Source organism: Sinohyriopsis cumingii, chromosome 4, assembly GCF_028554795.1.
Source record: "Sinohyriopsis cumingii isolate HCF-2022 chromosome 4, ASM2855479v2, whole genome shotgun sequence".
Taxonomy (NCBI): Eukaryota; Metazoa; Mollusca; class Bivalvia; order Unionida; family Unionidae; genus Sinohyriopsis; species Sinohyriopsis cumingii.
In genome coordinates, this window is record NC_142964.1 from 92,793,139 (window position 1) to 92,819,413 (window position 26,275).

Consider the following 26,275-nt stretch of genomic DNA (forward strand, 5'->3'; position numbering starts at 1 on the left):
TTATTTGTAATGTTTTAGTCCTTTTTTGTGCTGATGATCCGCGAATACGACTTACCGATTAGTTTCATTATCCCAATTCAAGCGTTTCTGTTAATAAAATGCGGTTGAAAACTGTTTTATTTAGATTCACGGTTCCTGTTGATAAACAGAGGCAAGATAACCATGACCAGACTGTATTATTCGTATTATGTTCTTTTGTAGAACAAAATATTGATTTTATAGGCATGTGTGAATTTTTTATGAAGCAACGAAGCTCTTTTAACTTAGACCTGATATTTTGTTCGCAATTTGTTTGTGCATATTTAATTATGTCAGTGCTTTGTGCCAGGACTAAAATTACAAAGAATATGGCTTGGCCCACTTTGAATAATTTATAATTTCCTCCAACCAGAATGCAATGAATTTTTTTTATTGTTGCGGATTTTTAACCTAAACATTTATATCATTTTTCTGTAGCTAATTAAGTCGAAACTTTTAGTACTGTACTCTGCTACAGTCTTTACTTTTTAAATACATTTTTAACGGTGACTTTGTTTCATGCACTGTTGATAGAGATTACTAATAGTCACAAACTGGTTAAATGTTAGCATCAACAATGAAGAGGCAAAAGTGATAGATTTTCAACAAATACATGTTGCGTTATGTTTTAGCGTTAAGTAAATGGCTGGTGAAATATTATTAACAAGTCAAAGATATTTTGGTTGTCATCCAGTTATAAAAGAGAAAAGCAAATCGGAGCGAAAAGATAGAAAGACGCTTGATCAACTATTAAACAGTAAACTCAACATTAACTTTAAGCGTATTACAAGCGTATTACAAATTTAAGTGAACCTCTAATATTATCTGATGTTGTTAATGGTAAGTTTGTACAAAACCGGATTGACTCATAAGAACTGCTGATTAGAAGGTAACAGAAAAATCTACTAAAGACATTAGAACATTAATAACAACGAAAAATATTTTCAAAAGATTTGTAATATCCCGTCAAATAATATACCAGTACATCAAACTGTAGAGTATAAATTTCACGAGAAACCAAACATTCAACAATATATTCAACCTACCGCAGAAAGTATATAATCAAAGATAGTGGCTGACATAAAAAGAGTAAAGAAAGTACTAAATCAATTGACTGTATTTTACATTGATTGTTATATCAGTTAAGGGCAAATTTTATAACATAATACACCAGCAGTTAAGATTTAAGACTAGCTAATAATTTCACAAGTCTGTAAAGTTTTGAGGTAAAATTAGAGGAGAAGATAACTTCTACCACTAATACTGCCCTGCAGTTGGAACAGAGAAGGACTGAACAGAACTAACAAATAAAATATATGAAAACAAAAGTAGATTTAGTATGGGTGAAAATATGATTAAACCTATACAATTAGCTATACAATTAGCTATACAATTGGCTATACAGTTAACTGTACAATTAGCTACGTCTAATTGATTGCTAACTGAAGTGACAAAATAAAATTGATAAATGATTCAACTTTATTAATTTTAAAAATTGAATACAAATATATTCTAAAACTACATTGGTAATAAAGTTTTGTACAAGGACAATGAAACGTTAACAAATTAGATAAACGGTAAAAGGAACAAAAACATATTTCAAAACATTGAGCAAAAGTTTATAGCAAAATCAGAGAACGGTAATATTGGAGGAGATAAAAAGTCTTTGGTATTAAAATGAAAGAACTGATTAAGATAAATTATTCATAAAAGTATGCGTAGATATATTTACAACTGCATCAAACATTAAGTGGAATAAGGAGCATTGGAATAAAAAGTAAACTTCGAGAAAATCTAAACGGGTGAGTGAGCAAGTTTAATCCACTTGTCAATAAATCAGATAAAAAGCTAAATATCTGAAAGTATATTTAGTTATTTTGAAAATACAACAACTATTCTTGCAATAATTAATGCATTGTTTTGCAATATATAACAAAGGTGTTTGAATAGCAAACATTGTTTGTTAGGTTTATTGCCTGGTTATATAGAACCACAAACGATAGTTACTGCTTTGGATTTTACTATATTCCTTCACGTTTTTACTGAATACAATTTAAGTACAGCTAAACGTATTTTACAGAATCATTATATTCATATAAATAAATCATGAGTATGTAAAATTGTTTAAATCTGAATATTGAAATCAAAAAGTGAAATTCTATTTTATCTTGGACTAATTATGATTATTTATAATGTTTCTTAGTCATTCAAAATCAATAGAGAACCTGAAATGAAGCATGTAAATTATTATATTATGAACAAATAATGATAATAATAATAGTAATAATAATAATAATAATCTGGGTGTTGTTAGATCGTTGTGTATATATATATATATATATATATATATATATATATATATATATATATATATATATATATATATATATATAAGTGTTCTAGATATTCCTGGACAACCTATACATCGTGATTTTTACCAGCCTTTCGATAAATTATGAAATATGTGCATTTAGTTATTGTTGTTGTTTACATTGGGTAAAAATATGAAATAATCTAGAAAAGATAGCGAAGAAATGTCAAAAAATTAGGTAAAACATTGGCGGCTTATGAATACTATTTAACTCCTCAGGAAAGGGAAAACAACCACGTCTTGACCCAGCACAGCATTGTAATAAATACAATCTGGTGACTATTTCACACGAACTATATTTACAGGTGGTAATTCATAGATTATGAGCTAATACATTCATGATAGTCCTTTGTAATTTACTTTCAAGGTCAAACGAGATGCAAATAATTAAGATGTAAACAATTTACGTAGAATGGTTGTTAAAAAATGAAACAACATCCTTTGGTAGTGATGAGACTTTTAAGTTAGATGTTGCGCCATTTTCTTGATATTCAAAGATTTGCAGTTAAAAACATAAGTGAGTGTAAATAAAATAAAGCACAGTATTATTAGTGAAACAACATAGAACTTTAAGATGCGGAGCTGAAGACTGGTAATGATGCCGTACAATTTATGGAATAAGGAAATTATTTTCAAATACTACTTAATTTCCAGATAGTGACAGCTCATTTTCCATTGTATCTGCTCTCTTCCTTAAGATCGATCATTTGCGATCACATTAGAAACAAATATGAGGTGATAGTTTGAGCTAATACAAACCCATTTATTGCATGGGTACCGAAACGCTAAATTTCCAGTTGATGTTGCTTTTAAACCAATTGCTTTGTTACCCACCAGTGCAGTTAGTGTTATGTATATTTAATTTACATAGTTTGTTAGATAATTCGGTTTTTTACTTATTTTTTTATTTCACTACATGCTTTGTAATGTAAAGGGATACTATACAGAACATTACAAGAGAGAGAAATATTTATGAAGCTACTAACATACTAAATATAATCGTTGGTACACAAAGAATGAGATTATTGGTTTATACTGTGCACAGAAACTGATCATACAAAGTACGCAATGGATAAAATTATGTTTACACAGGAAGGATTACCAAGGTTGTTGCACATAAAGGGTTTTAAAATGAAGCAACAATTTAATGAAGTAAAGAAATATTTATTTGACGAACAAACAAAAGCACATTCAGATTAGTAATAATTTCTACACAGATCACCATTGCTTATTGCAGGATCAAAGAAGTCCACGTGATAATTGATCTCATGGAACATGGAACCAATTAGTAAATGTTCAACTAGAAAAACGCCTCCAGAGAAAACATAGATGCACACAAGTTATATATTTATTTTGTTTCTCTTCAGCAGGTAAATATCCAGAATAACTAGAATAACCTATATTGGCATTGTGATCCGAAGCAGAATGGAACAGGTTCTCAAAATCAAAGCTAGTAAGAGAAAGATATTGAACATGTTTGTAAACAGCTAGCTTCGTTTTATTACGAATTTTACAATATTAGTACAATGATAAAATATCACGAGTGTATAATATCAATAAAACTAAATTAATTGACCACGAATGTATGCTGTATGGTAATACAGAAACAAATTAGAAATAAATTACTGTATTACTTGCAGACTTGTGCATATTATTAATTAATTTAATTTACGGAAAATTTATATAAAGTCTAATTCTATAACATTTATATTCTTTAAAACAAAATCTTCTCCCTTTATAATCCAGAAGAACTTTAGTTTACCAAGGCAATGAAAGGAATCTAATATCTATCAGTTTATCTGGAAAGAATTTTATTTTTTAAAAATTAGAGAACCAGACCTCAAGTGGAGATTTTGCAGGTATTGGTAATGAAAAGGCTGAGCGTTTAAGCGGAATATGAGAACTAAATGACTACTTCACTCTGGTTTCTTTTTTCTCATAAATCAAAAATGTATTTAAAATATTATCACTAATATCATAATATGTTGTGTAACCAATTGTGAAAATCCACAGTCTTCACGAAAAAATTTATAAACCACATATATATATATATATATATATATATATATATATATATATATATATATATATATATATATATATATATATATATATATATATATATATATATATATATATATATATATATATATATATATATATATATATATATATATATATATACAGACTGAGAAACTTTATTAAAAATTCACTTTGATGATGATGATGATGAAGATGGTGATTATCAGACAAATATTGTTAATTATCGTTTATTAAATACATCGTTTTTATCGATTACTGGTGTGCTAACGGGCGAACGCTGGAAAACCCAGGGAAGAACCACCGACCCACGAGAAGCTACTGGCAGACTTTCCCACGTACCCACGCTGGCCGAGCCTTGGATTCGAACCCACGCAGATAGAGGTGAGATGGCAGTGATCCGGAACGGTGAGCGCTTTAGACCACATGGCCACTCGGGGACACGGCTGGGTAGGAATGAGAGTGATTGCATATTAGAGGCCTTGGTTGTACATGATGTATATACTCTCATAGTACCAACACGTTTAATATCGTTTGATATCCATTGGTTTCATTGAATTGCGAGTTCTGAGAAGAAGAAATATTTTATTTCTAAAAGTAGTAAATAATCAATACCTGTCAGTGAGTTATTTCATATAGTTCGATAGTAACAAAGAACAATCATTATAGATATTGTTGTTAGTGTTAGAATAAATTTTAAAAAATCGCTCGAGAGGACTACATTTTATTATCATTTACTCAACGCCTTTCATACCTTGCCAAAACATCGCTGTTCGGCTACGTCAAAATCTGAATTGATATTCACTGAAAACGTCGAAGAAGATCACATTTGTTATTGTTCTAATATTCTAAATTATGTACTAAGTGCGCAGCTGCAGTGATCTGTGGATAAAGGAAAATTTTGATTAACCGATAAAGACAGTCCAGAAGTTTGATACTTATTACAAGGTCTTCAATAGTAGAAGGTCATGGCAAGCAAATTAAATAGTGTCGCAGCCACAAAGCTTGTGATATGCAATAGACATAGAAACATCAGCAAAAATCAACCCAGCCGCAATGGTTGCTACGAAAGGCCATTATTAAATACGAAAAACTAGTTTGCGATCATAGACGAATGTACTGAATACTTTAAAGCTGCGAAAATATCACTCTTCATGGTCCTGGACTACTCCTAGCTTCCTTCCAATCCATGTGGTCTTATCCAAGAATTCTTCCTGCATTAGAGCAAAACCCATGGAAATCAAAGCTAGTCCGCAAATGATGTAGATTGATCCAAAGACTAACTCCGTGTGTGCAGAAGGCAAGCTGAAGTCTGTTCCTGGAACCAGATCTCCAAATCCAATGGTGCTGAGACTAATGAAACAGAAGTAAGTTGCTTGTAGTATGTCCCAGTCTCTCCAAACGCCAAAAAGAAAAGCGCCAAAGAAAATGTAAGAAATTATTATAAGAACAGTCACAGTGAGTGGGACACTATGGTCCGATTCTTCCTCGTCACTTTCGTTGTCATCAGCTAACAGAAACTGCTCCTCTTGTATGATCTTATTTCTCTGTCGCATGTCATCCTGCATCATCATTTTGGGATCATTTGGGTAGATATTAGCCTTTCCCTTAGGTTGGTGTGCTACTTCTAGGTTTGAGACCGGATCAAGGATTCTAAGCTCTCTGGCATCCATAGATGTTAGACTTGTGTCAATGTTCGTTCTGTCGTTTGCCACAGCCTGCTTTCTCGTATGAATTCTGAAATGTGTGCTATCGGTCGGCTGAAAAATCTGCACACTTGAATTTATGGCTCTCTGTGATATTCCTTCAGGCACTGTATCGTTCGACTGATTATGCACTTGTTTCTTTATGTTGGGTTTCTTCTCCTTCCTTTTGCGACATCCACAGTATATGACCCGATTATACATGAATCGAAACATGTTGGCTAGAATGTTCCCGACGGAAGCCAAAAAGAGCATAGTGAGAGGAATACCGATTATGGCGTACGGGATGCAGATTATTCGGCCCCATTGTGTTTTAGGCGCGATGTGCCCATATCCTGCAAGGAAGGAAATGAGAGTTTTTCTCCATTAAAGTCTGACTAAACTAATACAGATTATATTCTAGTTGGGACACTTCTTTCATAGGTCAAACTAACTTATACATTTTATATTTAGACTTTTACCAGTTCTTTCAAATAAATATCATCTAACTACACAACATATAAAAGAAAGTTTTCAGCTTTTCTATTTGTTTTTCATATGAAGCTGTAAAATTGTTTATAAGGTCATTTTCAGTGTCAAAAGTCATTGGATGTCTCTATTTCATATTTTTAATATTGGCTTTGATGATAAAACAATCGGGGCTAATGCTTGAATTAATTCATACACCACACAAATGGAAGGGATCCATTTTGGTTTTGAGTTTTCTATCCGTCTCACTTGTTTTTAAGCGAGATTACTCCAAACGCATTGAAACAAACTAGATGAAACGGAATAGTTGAATGCCCCGAGTGGATCCAAAGACCTGAGTAGATTCTGGTGATTGTTGCCTTACATTTTACTTTCTTTAAGCACCTTTTTGAACTAGTGGTCTAGCTAAGATGCAAAGAAGGAAACACTCTAGAGTCTTTTATTTCACATACCTATACCAATTTCCTTATTTTAAAAACCTAGGTTACTCTATCAAATTATTTGTTAACTCTGTGGCCACCGTACCATCTTTTTCTTTGGGAGTAGTTGTTAGTGGGAATTCCACATCACCGTGTAATAGATTTTAAAGCCCTATGCCTCCTTAATATTTTTTTTATTATATACTACCAAAGCAACGAACAATATAGGGAATATAGCGAAACCCAACAATACACATTATTATTAAATATCAAAACCCGTTTCTGTAATGATTAGAGGATAGAACGTCTATCTAACTATCTTATACAACGAGCATAACAGTCTATGTTTATGTTTATGCAATGTAATCCAGAAAGGGATAATTTATTGCATAAGAAACAACCAGATTGCAGAAGGTAACGTTTTAATTTCAAAACTTAAATAACAATTGTAATTAACTAATTAAATTATGAAAACTTAAAGAAAAGGTCTTACAATGAACGCTAAACCAGCAAGCTGAGCTAAGCGGAGAGCTTGCTCTCTTTCCGTTTAATTATTGTTAAAATTTCTTGTAGAAAAAATACTTTATATAATTAGTATTATATAAGTAGTGACATTATAAGTCATTACATATAGTCGTGATTTAAAAGATAGAACATACATAAATATATCATGGACCAAATAATTTTTACAAGAATTGCAAGCAGTTTTCTTGTTCTTCATAATATTTCATTGCTATAGTTAACAGAGATATTGCACAAACAAATGAACAAAAAAAAAAATATTTGATTGTTAATTAGTTGAAGACCATTAAACTGTGCATTAATGCTTCCGATAACCTACATAAGCTGCAAATAACATTATAAGCATGGAGCTTGAACAGCTGAAGGCACGTTTGAATACTTATACAAAACATGCCAGATGCAAACAAAATAAATCTAACATTTACTACACTGAAGCCTAGCCAAAAGCATTCTAAAAAAATATAGGATGGGTTTACAATTATCAATAAGATTGTATCTGACTAACAGAAGAGGGGAAATCGAAGTATCGGGTCTTTTGTGATACGTATTTCATGTACCATAAAGAATATGTACCACAGTATGTTTCCAATGTACATGACACTGTAAGAAATTGTTACAAGAAACTAACTTTAGGCGATCTTGGTTATGATTCAGATGCAAACATTCAAATAGAATTTCTGCACTATATTTAAGATTCCAAACCTATACTAAACTGTGTCAATGATCAGCGATGGTACTTGTTCTTACCAATTGATATGATGACGAAAACATGTAGCATTATTAGGTAAAATAGCAATTTTATAAAAGCAATCAGATAATTAAATTTAGAAATACAAACTGCCATAACAACCAACTTGGCAATGAATATAATACCAGCAGGTGAAAACAATATATAAGAATTTGACAGAACATATAAGGAAAGTGGGATACGGAGTAAAGACTAAAACAAGAAAAAACATGAGAGAAGAAAGTAGGATCTTACATCGTAGTTATCGAGACACAAAGCATGAAAATGGGAAGAGTATTATAAGCGCATCGGTTCTGCCCACAATTCATAATTTAAAAAATATAGATAATGATCAAGTCAATACACGTTTACAATTATGTTTTTAATCGTTTGATGACAAGCTAAAGAGTTTATTAACAATGCAAACAACAAGCTATCTAACCTGATTATTAGCGAACCGACATAATCAGCCAACTCACGTAAAAAGCCAGCCATTTGTGACCTTTTGTTTTGAGAAGTATGCATTACCTCGTTTAATTTAGCCTTGCATTTGCCTCTTCGTTTGTTTTTTTGTTTGTTTTTTTTTTTTTTTTTTTTTTTTTTTTTTGCTTTTCTGGTATTTTGTTAGCTTTATACATTTTCTTATGTTACGTGTTTAGGCTCATATAAACAGTAACACAAGAAAGAGTGAAAAAACAAACTTTAAAAATATAATAATTTATTTCCCTGGAAAAGTAATGGAAAAGTGGAAAAAATATGAACTTACGGTTTTAAGAATCAAATCTAAAAATAATCCAAGAATAATCCACGAATAAAATTTTTGAAGTCCTAATAATAAAATCTTGTAATGATTTAAGTTCGAGTCCCGGCGAAAAATTCAACATAGAAGGCGATGACGTATGCTGTAACTTGTACTGTGTTGAAGTTCCTTGAAGAAGCACAGTAATTAATCTTTCGGTCTTGGAAATCCAAATAAAAGTTTCAAGAAATGTCCTTGTTCAATAATTCTACGAAATAATCTTTTAGAGTCCAAATAATCTGAAGAAAAATAAACAAATAACTCAAAAACTCAACATTTCAATACTGGTCACAACAGAAGAATAAACTTGACATCAAGTGTTTAAAAGCCCAGAATCTGATCTCTATCTCTCTCTCTCTCTCTCTCTCTCTCTCTCTCTCTCTCAACATCACTATTAATACTAAGTATTTCGCAATTTTGGATATGCCTAATTGCGAAATAGAGGATCAAGTAGCCCCTGTATGTCCTTGATTAGAACCAATCATTTTACTCCAAAAAAAAGTTGTTTAAATGACCCTCAATCAAGGCCAGGAACTAAGTTAAAAATAGAAACAGTTTTTCTAGTATTAGGTATTTATGGGAAGATTCAATTCAAACTGAATTTTCTGGAAAATATCAAATTCCTAGTAAGCAAAATTACATTACATTGAAATGTAAAGAAAATAAAACGATTCAAAAACCCACAAACAATCTAATCAAATCAAACAAATTAAATCAACTATAAATTAAATCAAATATGCATAACAATTCGTCATATATTTCGACATCTGACTTCATTCGTCTTATTTTGAATATTACTACATCAACCTGTTTGACATAACAACTTCATTCTCTTTATTTTGAGAATTAAACAATCGATTAAATTTAATCTTTCAATATAACCTCTCTCTAATTCAATTAAAACTTCTCTCTTGTTTTAAATGTTCAATTTCACTTTAAAAGTAAATATTTCCTGTTTAAATCATCACGTATTTCTCCTACATCTTAAAAGATGTCTCCTCCCAGATCTCTGTTTCCTCATAAAGGTGACTTCGTTTCTGATTCACACTGTACATTTGGTTATATTTTCTCAGCAGCTTTAGTTAATTAATTGGTATACTGTTATTTCGCTGTAGGTTTTAGATTTGGTGGTTTCAATTTATTTCCGTTTGTTTCCAAATAAAAATGTCTTAGAAATCAACTCCACGTTTTTTGTGCAGCTCCACGGATTAGTAGTAATATTTTTGATGTACATTTATAGAAATTTGTATAAGTTATCCATCTAGTTCATCGTAATATATCAGGAATTAGCTTCCTAATTTGTAAATGAAGCTTAATAACTTGATGTTGTCTTTCATCTATCGATAACAAATGTTTGATAAATCCGTTATTATCATCAAATACTTTCATGGTAAATTGTTAACCAGTTTTTAGTAGCTTCAAATCCTTCAATATGCAAACTATAGGCCAAATGTTTCTAATATATTGTATTTTGATACAATTCATTAAAATAATATTGAACGTGAGCAAACTTTTAAAACTCTTTACCGCATTCCATAATGATTTGTGCTATTTTACACTATTTAAATGGATGAGAAACAATTTTAAAATCACTGTTTGGTTTTGCCAAAGAACAACAAAGTTACAGAAATAACGTTGGAAAAAAGACTACGAGAAAGAAGTAATGATGTGATGAAGAAGAATATAAACAGGAATTAAAATTAACATGGCAAATGGAACTTGCAAGGTGGAAGAAAATAACTAGAAGATATCTCATTTACAAGAAGCTGGATAAAATGGATGCAAAACAAAACAAGAAAACATGCAAACAATTTGCAAAAGCCAGATCGGATAAAATATCAGTCATTGGCAAATGAAATAATTCTAAGAAGGACGTTTTTGATGGGTATTTTCAATTAAGTATTTAAATGAATTACAGAGTTGAAAGATAACTTATTCTTAAACGGAATTCGATACTTTGATTCGGCTGAATATTTCATATTGGGATCATCATTTTCAGCATTGAATGAATGCTTGGTAAAAAACTGTATAAATGTTTGTTTTAGAAAATCAATAAATACTGAAAACATGTTCAACAAATAGCTAAACAGAACATGTGTGCTAGATGTTTTGTAATCCATACAAATTGTTCTGCTGATGTGGTGATATTTAAACAATACAAAGTAGATAAGAACCAAACTCAGTCAAAGGACATTAACAAATATTCTTTAGAATCTCATAAATAACGAAATTATAATGTTTGAAGACTTCTCATCAAGAAATGGAGATTAAAAAGGAGGATAAAATCATACACATACACACAAATGTATTTATATACAATCACACAAGAAATTTTGAGTGCTTACACACTAGTCACACAAACATGATGGATTTAAATTTTAGATGTGAAAGAGATACACAAATATAAAACACGTAATATTTTGGTAATGACTGAGAAGAAATCTCTGCTTCTGAGAAAATTGGGTGACCCTGAAAGCGTACTTTGGAGGGATTAGCCAAAGTGGGTTAACACAGGTGGCGCCTCTTTACTGTCTTACTTCTCGATCTTCCCTCGCACTCTCAGTTCTATGAACAATACTCTATTGTGGCATCCTTCATCCTTGCATTGGAACATACATTATTCTCTTCCAGATAGTTGTGTATGTAGTCTTCCTGATAGCTCACCTCGTCTTCACATAAATAAGATGATCAGGACCGAAGAGCATACTAGACATAATGATCGATGAGTCTACGTTCGTCCACATCTTAACTTGACGTGAGAACTGTCGGAACAGATGATATTCGCGCCTCTGTAAATAATCTGAGGGCAGAATTGAGATGTTCCACCAATCAGAGCGCGTTCAACATAACTCATATTACTTTGAAAATCCTCATACGGTCATACACTGATAAACTGCGAATACGTTCTAAAACTATTCATGCCGCCACGACTTCTATCATCAATGTTACACCAATTCGTGTGAGAAATCAATGACACCTATCATGACATTGATGAACTTTTAAAAGAACTTATTCCACAAGACGATACGATCCATTTGAATTTGGGATGACGTCTCATTTGTGTCTTATGCATTTTGGACTTCGTTTACCGGAAACTTCTTTATAACAAATTTATCAAATGAACATGCACAAACACGATCAACAAACTGTGTTCGTGCCCGAAAAGCTCATTTTGTTAGAAGTGATAAATACAACTTCTCTACTCTCGTCTGAAGAAGGCATTCGTACTGCTCTGACTACTCTGCATACTTACCAAGAAGTGTATAGTTAGTTTTTATAAACGAAAAGATTTGAGAAAAGAGGAATATACATAACTGGGAACATCCTGGAGTGGAACTCTTGGAAACAAGAAATGGCTGACAATGTCAAGGATGTATATGACTGATGGGAAAAGGAAACCTAACCTTTTTATTTTGAAATGTAATTTTGGTAACATTAAGCAATATTAAACATGCATTAAATGTTTTATGTTATTAATGTTTCAGAATGGTTCAAATTATTTGAGAATTGTAGCTCTCAAAATGATAAACAAAGGTGTGACCGTCAAAGTTGGTAGGCACTGTATCTTCGCTATGCCTTTAATCTGCTCATTTCTGAACTCAGTGGTTCATGCACACAAAAAAGGATTTATCAAATGTGTGATCGAAATACAAATCACTTTTGCTCGATCGTCCTCCACCACGTTTCGTGTGGTGTTACAAACCTTGCACGTTGATCTAAGATAGTCAAGGAGAATCCATTTTGTTAGCAGATGGGATTCCTTGCGAAGAAGACATGGTCATTTTCGACTCTAGCGAAACACATTTTATCCTGGGTGACATTTCAGGGGAAGTGAACAAAGAAATTAAACTTTGGTTTACACGAAAGGACATTATCTTAAGTCCAGTCTTACTTACATTACTAAAACTTTATTCAACAAACTAGAACGCTATCTCACCATCAGACTCAATCCTCATTATGTCGTGTTGTTTAAAGGTCCAAGTGACAATTCTCATTTTCAGGTGATGGCTAAACAATTAGGAACACCACAGCTGAATTGTACTTAAGACGATGCCACTCAATTCTCATATGCATATTTACTCATCGATTTAAAACTTACCAACCCTGATTATTATTATAAATTTCCTATGGATTCATTTTACAATTGGCGTCAAGAAGGGGGTCCATTCATTTGTACTTTGCCTTCCTCGAGATCATCTGTTTAAAACAAACTATCTAATCCTCCTGCTAAACTGATTCGTTCGCTGTATTTGAACAAAGATGTCTTCCTCCTAAACATCACGGCATTGTCAGCGTCCAAAGAAGAGGCCTTCCAAGATAGGGACAAAATGCTATCCATTCTTGCTGAGCTAAAAATCGGAATTTCTTATGAACATATTTAACATTCTTTTTTCCCGTGCCCGTATAAATGTTTCAATATGGAGGCGTAATGTTAAATTCCCCTTGTCCCCAAACACACCTATATAATCTGAATTAAGGGAACAATGAAATATGTCATTGAAGAAACGTTACATTCCCTTTGTCCCCAAACATACCCATAGAATGTAAATTATGAGACAATGGAAATTGATATGCTAAAAACAAATATCAAATTCCCCTTGTTCTCATATCCAAAAGATTGTGTTATTTCCTATTGTTACTGATATAAAAAGGTGTGTTGGTAACATAATATCAACAAAAGATTGAGTTTGGAAAGTGCTAATATATTGATTACTGATATAAAGTAAATATTCTTACTGACAATTGAGTAAGTAGTGATTGGAGTTTGGGAATGTATTTTTTTTATAATTAATACCTCTCATTTCGTCAAGGTATAGCGAAAACTCTGTACCTAAAAGACTAGTTATATGTTCAAGCCAAATTAATTTCTAAGGTGTATGATGATATCAAATTCTATATTTTACTTTCTATCTATATTATTTTAGTTGCATCACGATTTACCTTAAAGCAAACTCTAATAGATTTAAAGCAGATTGATAAGGTAATGAGAGACGTCAATGGTAAGTGCTGTGTCGATTTCAAGCTATGTAATTATATATTCCTTGTTATTTACTGCTATACATTTAATATTTATATTACCCCATATCAAATAGTATATCTGCACAAAACAATAAAAGATGTAGCATGAGAGAGTACCCTTGCCTACAACCGTTCCTTATTGCAAAGATATCGGATATAAAACCATTATGTTAAACTACTGAACATGTATTTGTTATAAATATCCTAATCAATTTCAAAGAGTTCCCAAAACTAAAAAAAACTTAATAACAATTTTTAGAAAACATCCATAAAAGTGTATAAAACGTTTTTTGAAAGTTAATAAAAACTAATTAACAATGAATATTGTCATTTCTCTGAATAGTGTATTATATTGATTATTAATCTTATATTTTCACTTGTTTAGTTGCCTTTTTTAAATCCTCTTTGCGATTAAGGGTTTCATTTATCATTTTGTGAACACATTTTTTGCCCATTTAGGCTATAGATCATCCATGTTTTGATCTTTTATTCGATTTTTGTATTTCTCTCAATCTGTTAGGTTAACATACGTCAGCCATTTAAAATCCAAAGTCAGAGCCGATACTAAACTAAAGTCAAACATTAAATATCATTGTCATTTATTCCACTAATTTTTAAAGAACAGAATCATCTGAATTTGGGCCATAGAAGTTATTAAGCGTTGCTCTACTATATTTTATATTCAAGTCTATTCCTTTTAAGTTTCCTTTATCTCAATTTACAAGCTAATTTAATTTCAAAATATTATTAAAATATTACTTACCCTCCTTGAATGTGACTAATACGACTAATGTAGCAGAAAATATTATGATCCTCACCAATAGTAGAGACGACTGTTACAGCGAACAAGAGAGATCCATGCCATGACCACTTATACTGAGGTCCTTCGGGTTGTCCGTATATCGCACAGTCCCTCCCATCATACTTAATAGCTATTACATTCCTCCCGAACGTTTCCAGGATACCCGCAACCCGTTTCAACGACCGGTCACTCTCAGGATGAAGAGAGTAAATGACATTCCTTAAACTTTCCAGTGTCATTCTTTCCATGTCATAGTAATCTTTGAAAGTATCGAAACATTCCTGGGAAGAAAAACAGATTCTTTGACATGTTCAAAGTTGGAACAAAACCGCAGCAATAACAAAATTTAAAAAACACGCATGTTAATGATGAGGATGAGGTTTTCATTGTATCAGTGTATATTGGTATTTGAAAAGGAGCATCAAAGTCTAATTACAGTTCAATAAATTAAAAGGCCACTTGCAAACTAACTTGCTTTGATCATTACAGATGTTCTTATGTGAGGTCTGATTTGATGCGGGGTTTGTTTTTTTTTATTTCTACAGAATAGCAGATTATCTATTTTGGTGTAAATGTTTGATTTCCGACGTTTAGCAAGCAATAAATCTTCAAGCAAAGGTTAGCAGGTAGATGCTGTGTAGTACATACTGTAAATTTTGCATTACAGTTTTCAAATTCCTCGGTATTAACAGTCATATTATTCCTCTCTTTGATACAAAAGTTTTACTTCAAGAATATAATTCTTGTCAGAGGGAACTACAAAAGTAGATAAAGAAATTAAACTTTTGTATTTTACCTTCACTTCGTTCTCCTTTTCCAGCTGTTCGAAAATGGAGGCACCAGCAATCAGGTAAAGTGTCACAATTATGCATAGTCCAAAGTGGGAGAGAAAGAAAATAAATACTTTCTTACATTGGGACAGACTGAAGCCCATTTCCTGCTTTCTTCTCGTTAGTGCTGGGTCTAAACTTTCTGGTTGTACTGCTTTGACTATGAAGTGTCTTTAAGTAACTCTGTTTTCTCTGCTCTTGGGTAGAGACAATCTCACTTAGCTTCTACGTCAACATAACTCGTTTGAATCTAAACAGTTTTCTAACAAAAAGAAACAAAAAATCATTGCGATGTTCTGAAATACAGTCCCCAAACAATATACCCCCAGTATTAAAAAAAATTACTTGCATTTCCCCTTCCCTCCAAGCGAATGCCGCTATCTTTCAATCTCTACCCTTGTCCCTGTGACAATGATCGTCATTTTTAGTTTACATTTGCTTTTGGGGTTTTGGTTTTCTGATTCATTTGGGGTTGGTGGAATCTTGTTTGGGGGGGGGGGTAGAAAACGTCAATTGGAAATAGTGGTCATTTAAAAAGTGTTCAGTTGATCAATTGGTGGATATGATGGCATTCCTCTCTGACGCGGCCAGATTTACAATTTTAAAAATAAGTTAAAAGACACAAGTGCCGTAAATACATAAGTATACACTTTTTCTGCAGATCGATACGATTAGTTCATCAAAGAAAACATTTCCAAATCGAGATGCGCGATCTTCCAATGCCAGTCTATCACGCTTTGCGAATATTGGAGATAGGTATGCTTGAGCTCTGCGCTATTTCCCATTAATGGGAGATCACTGAACAATCTCATATTTTTTATTGTTTTGCAGAGCAATGTAAGTTACTTTACGGTTGAAATATACTTTCAAACTCTCCTTGTAAATAAACTATAATTGCTTTTATATTTATTGTAGACAATATATTTTCACTATTAAGTTACTAATATTAGAAGTTTGACCTGCAACATTTCCAAATCAGCAATACATGCAAGACTTAAAATAGAAATGAATATTACTTTAATTTTAAGCTGAATCTATGTAAAATGTACATTCCCGTATGTTACATTCGTTAATATCCTTATGAAAATAAGTCTGAATATCAATAATCTCAAATTAAAGCAGGCGTCGAATCGATTCGTAAATTTTGCTTGCAATGCTTTTTTTAATCATAGTAAGTACCTGAAGCAAAGATGGAGCCAGTTTTTATTAACGTAATTAATGACTTTTATTGTATTATATTTTATTAAAGATGAGTAATATTTATACTAAGTTATCTTACTTGCAGCCACTTGCGCGGTGTGCAAAATAGTTAAGTTCGAATCACTAAACAGTATAATGGCTTCACAAATTTTACAAAAGTTGGTTCGAATATTGAACTTGCCCTTGAGGAGTTTGAGCTTGCCTCGAACAGTTACAACAAAATATCAGAAATAATTTTTTAAAATAAGAAAAAATTCAAAATTTAACATAGGATATTTTAAAGAAATCGCATTATTTTTAGTTTAACAAATATATGATTTGAGGGGTTTTTTTTCGTTTTTATTTGCACCTACCAACAATATATCAATAATTACCGTTATGAAAAAGATTTATGTAATGGTACAGAGAGAGAGAGAGAGAGAGAGAGATGTCATGGTGAAAGACTTTAAATTAAAAAAAATTAAGCGGCTAAGAACAGAACTGTCTTAACTTAACACAAGGGGAATGTTGCGCCCATTCACATGTCTGTCTGGTCTTCTACGTTATCCAGTTTTCACTTCGAAGCAATATTTGACAACCCGATATTTAAACAGTATTTATCGGTCTCTTGTAATAATCATGTAAATAATAGATGATAAAGCCGCTTGTGTGTGCAAGAGTTCCAGGTGGGCTAATTGTTAGCGACGAGTGTTTGATATTTCCAAACATGCATGACAAAGAAATCTCATGAGTTATGTTATTAACCAATATACACTAGCCACCTTGAAATAGGCGATATGCATGAAAATATTCGATAAAAGGCACATTGTTCAGAGTCGGCAATCTCGATACAATCGTAGCTAACATGTCAGAGTTGCCCATTACTAGGTTAGAACTCGAAATTAGGCAAATCCAGTATACTTACATATATTATATAAATATTTATTTAATATTTGTCGAAACTTGCGTTATATTGTATGTTCAGATTATAATGTGGCACAAGAATAAGCAAAACTGACCTTGACATTTACTACAAGATGGAAATGATAGACTTTGATAGGATTTCGTATGAAATAAACGAACTTTATATGAAAGAAGCTGTAGGCAGTTATGTATTGAAGAAAATATAAACGGAAATAAAGCTGATAATATATGTACTGTTGATTCATTTATCATAAAATTAATTGAAACTTTTGCTTTTGATTCATAGTAAAAAATAATCTTGAACATAACAATGATTTTCCTCTTTTCATTATCTTTTTAATCAAACTTTAATTATTCAAAAAACGGACCACGTGATTTGCTTATTACTTTATTTAGAATCATTCACAGGTGCCAGTCTTTGCGTAAAATTAAAATTACCCTCGCTTAAAACTGAATCTATGTCCACATAGCCTATATTTAATTTGAACTGAAATTTAAAACCAACAATATCACATAGCAGAAGAATTCCCTGCGCGATTGGTAAATTCGAAGCGTATCAAATTAATGAAATCAATCAAGGGTGAAAAATGATTAGTGAAACTTCAAAAATATTCCCACTTTTAATATCTTTTTATAAATATAAAAGGTTGAGTATATGTTTTGGAAGCTCATGCAGCGCGATCTACCAATAATGATATATGGTACATGATAGTCTTGGCCTGCCCAGATTGTATCTCCATAGAGATTTTTGTGCAGATATCGGTCTGTGTGTTTCATCCATACCTGTCACGTGTCTCCGTGAAATAATGTGGATTGTCTTTATTACGGCAGTGTAGGCCACTTGCCCAAATTACATAATACATGCAACGTTAAGAAACAATAAGCGCGTGAGTGAAATAAAAATAGTTTACATAAACATATAATGAATTACATCGTTACTATTCATCAGAGTTGACGTTGCAAGATTCTTCTCCGTGAGAATTCGGACATACAAAGAAAACCCAATTTCCAGAGACGAAGGTAACAATGTCTCCATGGCCTGCACTAAAGTTTGGACACCGGGTTCAGCTCGTCTTAATATGATATTTAGTCTTTTTGCGTGAAATTATGGCACCAAATTAAATAACAATGAAAGATATTAATAACATTGCTAGAGTTATTGGCCATAGTCTTGCGATTTCTACATACTTTCCGCTACTTTTTATAACTCTTTGAAAAATGATGTAAAACATAAGAGCTAGCGTTTCTGCAACAAACTAGCTACTTAAGCTTATGGTGACAGTGGCATTTCCAGGAAAGCGAGAGCACCACAAATGTAGTAGATTGCTGATTTAGTCCTTGGTTTGGCGGAAACCTCACAAGGCAACGCAAGAGGTCTGATTGAACAAGACAATTCGGTCTTGGAAAATAAGGGGCAAAAAAATTAGATTCCTTCCTAATGATTGACATGAAGTGGATAAATGCGAGTAGATACATATTAATCTCATGTCACTACAAAGTGGTGACATCATCAAGACTATGACGTCATCATGTGCATTAAGGACACGGGAAGATAAACAGAGCATCGTAAAGAATTCACTTAAAAATTCAACTTAATATTTGACACTATTAATGAAGTCATGAAGCCTGAAAATCGGTTACACATCCCATTAACGACGGTACTTTGCATTTGTATTTTCAAATTCTGATTTTATTAAAATACTAAATTATCCGACTAAGTTCGAGAAAATAACTCATTGCATCATGTTTTGTAACTTAGTTATAGTAATTTTAATGTTAAAATGATTAACACAAACACACATAGAGAGAACTAAGCAAACTTACCAATATATCAGACTTCAGTCCATCCTCCATGTATGTGTATAGTTAAAACCGTTGTCAAGCGTATAAAACAAACAATCCACCTGTATTCTGTTTTTAACTCGTTGATAAAGCCATGCGATAATATTGAATAAAGCAGTAATTAAAAATTCATGATGTCAGTTTCCCGAGGACTGTCTATGAATGTCTCTTTCTATAATCGATAGAAACCAGAGATAAATCCAGTTCACCCAGCATATGTCCGTAAATATGTAATATGAATCTACAACATTGATGTTACCTTAAACTCCCACTTTTCTTACATGAAAGAAAAAAGCAAGGAGAAAAGAGACAAGATACTGAAGGTACTGAAAGTGAAATAGATGTAACAGAGAGAGAGGGTGGTGGTGGAAGGGAATAATAATAGAAACAGCATGAGAGACAAGAGTGATGGAAAAGAATAAGAAGAATAAGAAAAAAGACAGTAGCGATGAAAGGATGAAGGAAACAGGTGGGATATACACCATATATAATCGCTTATAAGTTAATGACTTGGCCTATATTGATCAAATTAAAGTGTGTGTGTGTGTGCGCGCGTGTGTGTGTGTGTGTGTTAAAGCTGTTAACTGCGTTGATAGAGTCGTCGATATGTTATAAATTTCGGATCATAAACCCACTACAAATGTGCTTTCAGTGTGGTATTATGAATACAATAATATGTTTCAATTTATTAATTGATTGTACCATGTTTTCGGGTCCACCAAATTGACCGGGGGTGGGGGGGTAGTTCTCGTTGATTTGTCTAACTTCCGGAGCTACTATTACAAAATATAGTGGCTTTAAATGATATTATCCAATATGTAAATGAAAATCAATCTAAGTAATTGAATATAAAAGCAACGAACCATAGATCAGTGTCACGTTGTGAGGAAAATTTTGCTGATGCTTCATGCTTCATGTACGCACACATTTTCTTATAGTTAATTGGTAGTAAGAGAATCTAGAATAATGTCAATACGTATTATGTAAGATTACGACTCTATACCGATACAGGACACAAAGAAAATGCCTGTCTTTTGTATAGCCATTACACAAAGACCCGTTCACTGTTAAATTCAATGGGAATTCTACGACAGGTAGGTTCGCCTTTGTTTGTTTTGCACTCAGTCAGTGATGTCACGATTGGCTTGGAGCAAATTCGGGCTTTGAGGGGACCTGAAATCCGAAAGTAACAGGTAAATGCTAAATTACACCAAGGCAGTTTTCAAAGAGACATGACCGTATCCACTCGAAACAAAGAGAATAAAAGCTCGGGCGGAGTCTCAATAAGCAATTTGTTCGGACCAAGTCCATTTCCGTTAGTACATGTTTGAATATCGCTCGAGGGAGATCATAAAGAAGCTGGGAGACAGTAGACTGTACTCCGAATGCCGAAGTTGTGCGCTCGTTAAAATGCGGGAAGGAAGAAATTCGAAGTTTGGATTGCGAACGAAGGCATCTTCATGTAACTTATCTTCGCCCGACTTGGTCTCACTTTCATAACTAGGTTTTGTAAGATTGATATATTAGTGTGCACCTTTTTATTTATTAGAACTGGAATCTTCCAGGTATAGCCGAATTATCAACATATCGTAACGTAGCGTAAAGCGGATTATTAACAAGCAGGATTAGTGCATGTAGATTGCTGGATTGTGCAATTTACTATGTTGCATCATAATGCATAACTGAATTTATTAGAGAATTGTGTTAGAACTTGTACTTGCTTTATTAATATACGAATATTGTTATGTATATTTGATTTAATTTAAATGTTTGTATGTTAGTTTTGCATTTTTGTATTCCATTACATGCTATTTTAATGTAACTTTTTTTACTGGATTTAACATTGTCCAGAAATTCAGTTCAGTTATGTTTGACCTGACTCTTTTTTTTAAAATTATAAACAACTAATAACAGAAACACTGTATCTAGATATTTTTATCTTGATTCAGAACCAGTGATAGTTTTCGTAAACAACTTTTTTTTTAAATTCTTTCTTAGAGTAAGAATTAGTATGTTAAGTCAAGGCAACAGCTGGACGACGTGGTATTTATCATGTAACAAACGTCCTCTTCTACAAGGTTGACCCCCATCATGGAATCTGATTTGCGTCTTAGTTAGACTTTTTATTGATGTATTGAGAAAGAATAGTCAGTCGTGCCTAACACTTGAGACGTCCAGGTGTTTTATGTTGTGTCCAGTTTGGGCTAATTATTTTATTTTATTCAAATTATTTTGAAGTAAAGTGGTTCTTTTTCCTGGAAATACTAGTGCTCTAAATTATTTTTTTGGACAAGGACATTTATCGAAACTTATACAGAACTCAAACAATGGAATAATATTTTCTGTAATGCTACAAGAGACTGTTGACACTTTGCTGACTATTAATGACGTCATCGTCTTCCATTTTTTATTTCATCTGGATTCAAACTCAGTTTCATTCAGGACTTTTTATTACTAGGACGTCTAATTTTTAGTTCTTGAATTATTTTTGGAATTGATTCGTAAAGCCGTAATATCTTTTTTCTCATTTTTGCACTTGATATTCTAGGGAAATAAATTATTTATCAAATTTTACAAAGCTTGTTGCCTTCATTTTTATCATGTTACTTTGTGCAAGTGCCTAGACTCGTAACAATAAATAGATTGTGAATTATACATAGTTAGTCGTTGTTGAACTTGTGCACTCACAATTAGGTATTTGTATATTTGTGTGTCTTTTATAATTCGTAGAGTAGGAAATGCATATGATTGTTGTTGATGATCATAGTTTGCTATATCGAGAAGTTAACAATTTGGGATGTGTATGTGTGTATCAGAAGTCGTTGATAATATTGTTATTGTTATACCACACTTATTATAGAACCAAGCGTGTTTGGAATATTTATATATAGGTGCGTGAGTTGACCTGATAATTTAATCACTTTTATTCTGATAAAAAGTCTGTTAGAGTTTGGTTATTCTCCTGAGATTAGAGCAAGTAGACAAGATTATACGTCCCTTCTAATTCCACAAGAAGATTTCCGATTGTGTGTGAGAATCGACACCCGAGGATCAGAGAGAGGGAAAACACGTGGTGAGCACGTGGGATGTCAATTATGACGTAAACAATTTGTGGGAGGCGCAATGCCGGAAGGAACACGTAGAATAGAGTACCGGAAGTGTCGGAAGGACGGCCCCTGAAGTGCCAGGAGAGCATGTAGTCAAGCGTACCGGAAATACCAAAAGAGAAACAATAGGCGGACAGATGAGTAACAGAATCAACACCGAAGTGAAACACTCTCGAGCAGTTCAAATATGCATTTGAGGTAACAAAATCCCGTTAGTACACGTGATTATGGTGTTGTTATATATAATAAAATAACGTAATCATGTTTATTGTGCATCGGCAATTTAGTAGTGAAATATATTTTTAAACTTCTCGTTCAACTTTAAATTGTTTTATTGAGAAATATTAAAATTACGAACACTGACAAAAAAGAAGAAATAAACTAAATGATGGGTGTAGTACATGTGAGCTTTCAGAAACCGTCCGAATTCTGTGCATTAGCCATGATGTTGAACTCAGTAGCGACCGGATTTCTTGAGTAGGCGTCAATGTTGCTTTTTATCGAGTTCAAGTATCATTCGTCAATGGTTAGCAAATCTCACTGAAAACTCAGATTAAATTGTTCAGTTAGAGAGTTGATACTATAACCCTTTGGATTATTGACGGTCTGCACCAATTCAGTCGATTTCGGGTTATAGAGGTCCATGCCATAAAGTCGTCTCAGGATGACTTTAATTATTAGGTTAGAGCCCTTTCATGTATAATTTGTTGTTGTTGTTGTTGTTGTTGTGGGGCTTAACGGCATTTTTTCAGCACACAATAGGCTATGCATGGCGACCAGTATTAATGGTGGAGGAAGAACCCGGGAAAACCCCAGAAAGAACCACCGACCCACGAGAAGCTACTGGCATGCTTTCATGTATAAAACTGCAGACGTCACATCATGCTTACACCCGCTCTATTTTTCCAATTAAAATGCATTTAATGATTTGAAGAGCAGAGCAAAAGGGACAGATACCACTTCTTTTTCGTTAAGTACAGAAGCGGAGTTTATCAAATGGAAAAGTTGAAAAGTTGCAAATTTTATAGATTTAATAAGTTATTAAGTTGAAGAAAAACAATAATAAATAAAGCCTTAACAACCACGTGGCGACATCTCAGAATTAGTATATATGATCCTTGGGGCGACTTCTCCAGGTGCGGTGGGGCGACTTCTCCGACCACCATGGGGCGACTTCTCCTAACACCTGGGATGAGTTCTCCCAGGGCGAGTTCTCCATAATTCATTATCAACAATGCCAGTGTGAACGCAGTGTCTCAAATGACGACACATCCGCTATTTGTTGAGGGGGAGGGACGCGCTTTGTTTTATTCAAGACGGATCGGGAAAGATGATCGGTCTTTCATAACTTTCGTCGTAACGAGTAAGAATAAAAGGTAAAAATTTTAATAAAATGAACATTATACATATAGCAAATTGTATATGAAGTTTGCGCGAATTTCAGTTTTGCATGTTTGTCCCCTTTAAGACTTTAATTTCATGTGACGATGGTAATTGGCAACTGTGAATAGGTTATGGTTTGTATTTGTTCGAAAGAAATTGCGAATGAGAAATTTATCGATGAAATAGTTGAATACGTTTGATATATTTTATTAAATTGTTATACCTTTCGGCATTGCTGACTGGGGGTTTGAGCTATTTAAATTTGAATTGGCCATTTTTTCGGTGTTAGAAATAATACCATAGGAGGCTCGTGACAAGTAGAATCAACGAAAACTTTTTAGAGTAAGTAGTCCTCGAGTACAGACGACCAAAAAGGTACAGAGCGGCTTTTGCAGATGATTTCTATAAAGCCAAAAGTTTATTTTTTTTAAAAACAGCGGTAAATTTGAGATAATGATAAATACGGTTATTTAAGAATGTCATAATATGCTACTGAAAGCAAAGTTGCTTGTAAAAAGAGACATCAATTGTAGGATCAAATTTAAAAAAAAATATATATATATATATATTCTGATTTGAAGGCATGGTTAGCTAAAGAATCTACCCACACATTACAGAAGCAAAGAGAAAAATAATTAAATGGATAACATATAAATACATTTGGAAGATTATAGTTATATTTTCAAATATTTCAAAATCAAGCAAGCAATTTTAGGTGCCCTATAGTGCATACATTGACAGACTAACAAGGGGAGAATATTGAAGGAATATTGTTATGAGGAACTGCTCAAGGCGGAGACATTTGTGAAGGCAACACGAAAAAAGAAGCAAAAGGATAAAACTTGAAATATATGTGGCAGTGAAATCGAAAAGATATATGAGTAGTAACAAAGTTATGGAGCTATAAGAAACGATTTGTGCAGCTGAAATAATAGAATACACTTAAGTAAGGAAAACAATGTTTCTAATAAATGGTGACAGTTACATATTACAGTTGTGGTGAAAATAAGCCTCTTGATTAATGAAACGTCGAAACAAAAGCAACAGAAAATATACAAATTGCGCAAATATCATTAAGTCAATTAAATATCATATTGGAGGAAACGGTTATGTCGGGGAATAACATCTACCAACAAATACACGCTAATAATGAAAAATGTGCAACAGCAACAAAATAAACCACAACAACTACTTAGTTGTAAATGATAAACCAAAAGAAAAGCACATTTCACACATAATATTTCAGCATAAAAGCAATGCTATAATAAATGGTCAAAGAATTACTTGCTATGTAAATAGAAAAATCTGAAGGCAGATGACTACAACCTCTTCTCATTCTTCTTCCAAACATAAGAGAAGTAAAAGAAATAATTACGCAAGCTAACAAGAAAGTATCACCAGAAGGCCCGAGGAATAAATTTATATGCGTTTAAATTAGTTCAGAGTTGAGGAAAGTGATAAGTGAATGTACTAGGATATGTTTGTATTTTTGGAGAATGAAGACTGTTTTTGTTCACTAAAATTAGCTAGATGTTTCGGTTCCATCGGTTAAACTCTCCGTCAAAACGGAAACTAGATTACATGTTTAGTGATTGGTAACAAAGAACATTCCCAATAAACGCAGTTCTCCAAAATGAACTCAAAGTGAAGTTCAAAATGATGCCTGATTTTTTGTACAAAATATTTAGTCAGAAAGTAATTTATGAATTACATGTTTTGAAAAATAAATTATCTAACGCTACATACAGCTATATTTCGACCATTAAAAGGAAATTCAAACATAAATTTATGAAAGAAAGGAAAATGAATGCTTGTTTTTCGTGCAATAAAATCGCGTATAAATCCACCAGAGATTATTTTGTATAAACCATCAAAATATAACCTTGACAAAATACGTTGGTTTTTAAAACTGTTAATTTTGTAGATAGATGTCTGTTGATGGGTCAATCTCCAGAACACCTTGCGAAAATTTAAAAGATGACATGTATAATTTTACAACTTTATTCGGATGGAACCAACATTTGTTAAGAAAGATGTTTATGCAGACGAATATATGGATTTAAAAGGTTCAAGGAAATTAAAGTCCCACCAGTAAAAAATGTTTATTCAAACCACATAGGAT

The 26,275-nt window shown here is 32.7% G+C and overlaps 1 protein-coding gene across 1 annotated transcript; it reads right to left on the reverse strand.

Annotated features, from left to right (window-relative positions):
• Positions 1-5,137: 5,137 nt before the first annotated feature.
• On the reverse strand, positions 5,138-19,737 carry LOC149801684 (potassium channel subfamily K member 18-like). Its single transcript, XM_089954342.1, has 4 exons — positions 19,646-19,737; positions 15,685-15,980; positions 14,905-15,169; positions 5,138-6,467 (listed from the first exon to the last, which is right to left on the reverse strand). Exons 2-4 carry the CDS (start codon positions 15,820-15,822, stop codon positions 5,575-5,577), a joined length of 1,296 nt encoding a protein of 431 aa, XP_089810468.1. The 5' UTR covers positions 15,823-15,980; positions 19,646-19,737; the 3' UTR covers positions 5,138-5,574.
• Between the last annotated feature and the right edge of the window lie 6,538 nt (positions 19,738-26,275).

What these genes read in the sequence shown, in the direction of transcription:
- LOC149801684 (XM_089954342.1), bottom strand. Translation starts at nt 15,822, where the DNA reads ATGGGCTTCAGTCTGTCCCAATGTAAGAAAGTATTTATTTTCTTTCTC. An exon ending in AAAAGGAGAACGAAGTGAAG is followed by an intron (nt 15,170 to 15,684) that starts GTAAAATACAAA and finishes TTTTCTTCCCAG; the next exon opens with GAATGTTTCGATACTTTCAA. An exon ending in AACAGTCGTCTCTACTATTG is followed by an intron (nt 6,468 to 14,904) that starts GTGAGGATCATA and finishes CCTTCCTTGCAG; the next exon opens with GATATGGGCACATCGCGCCT.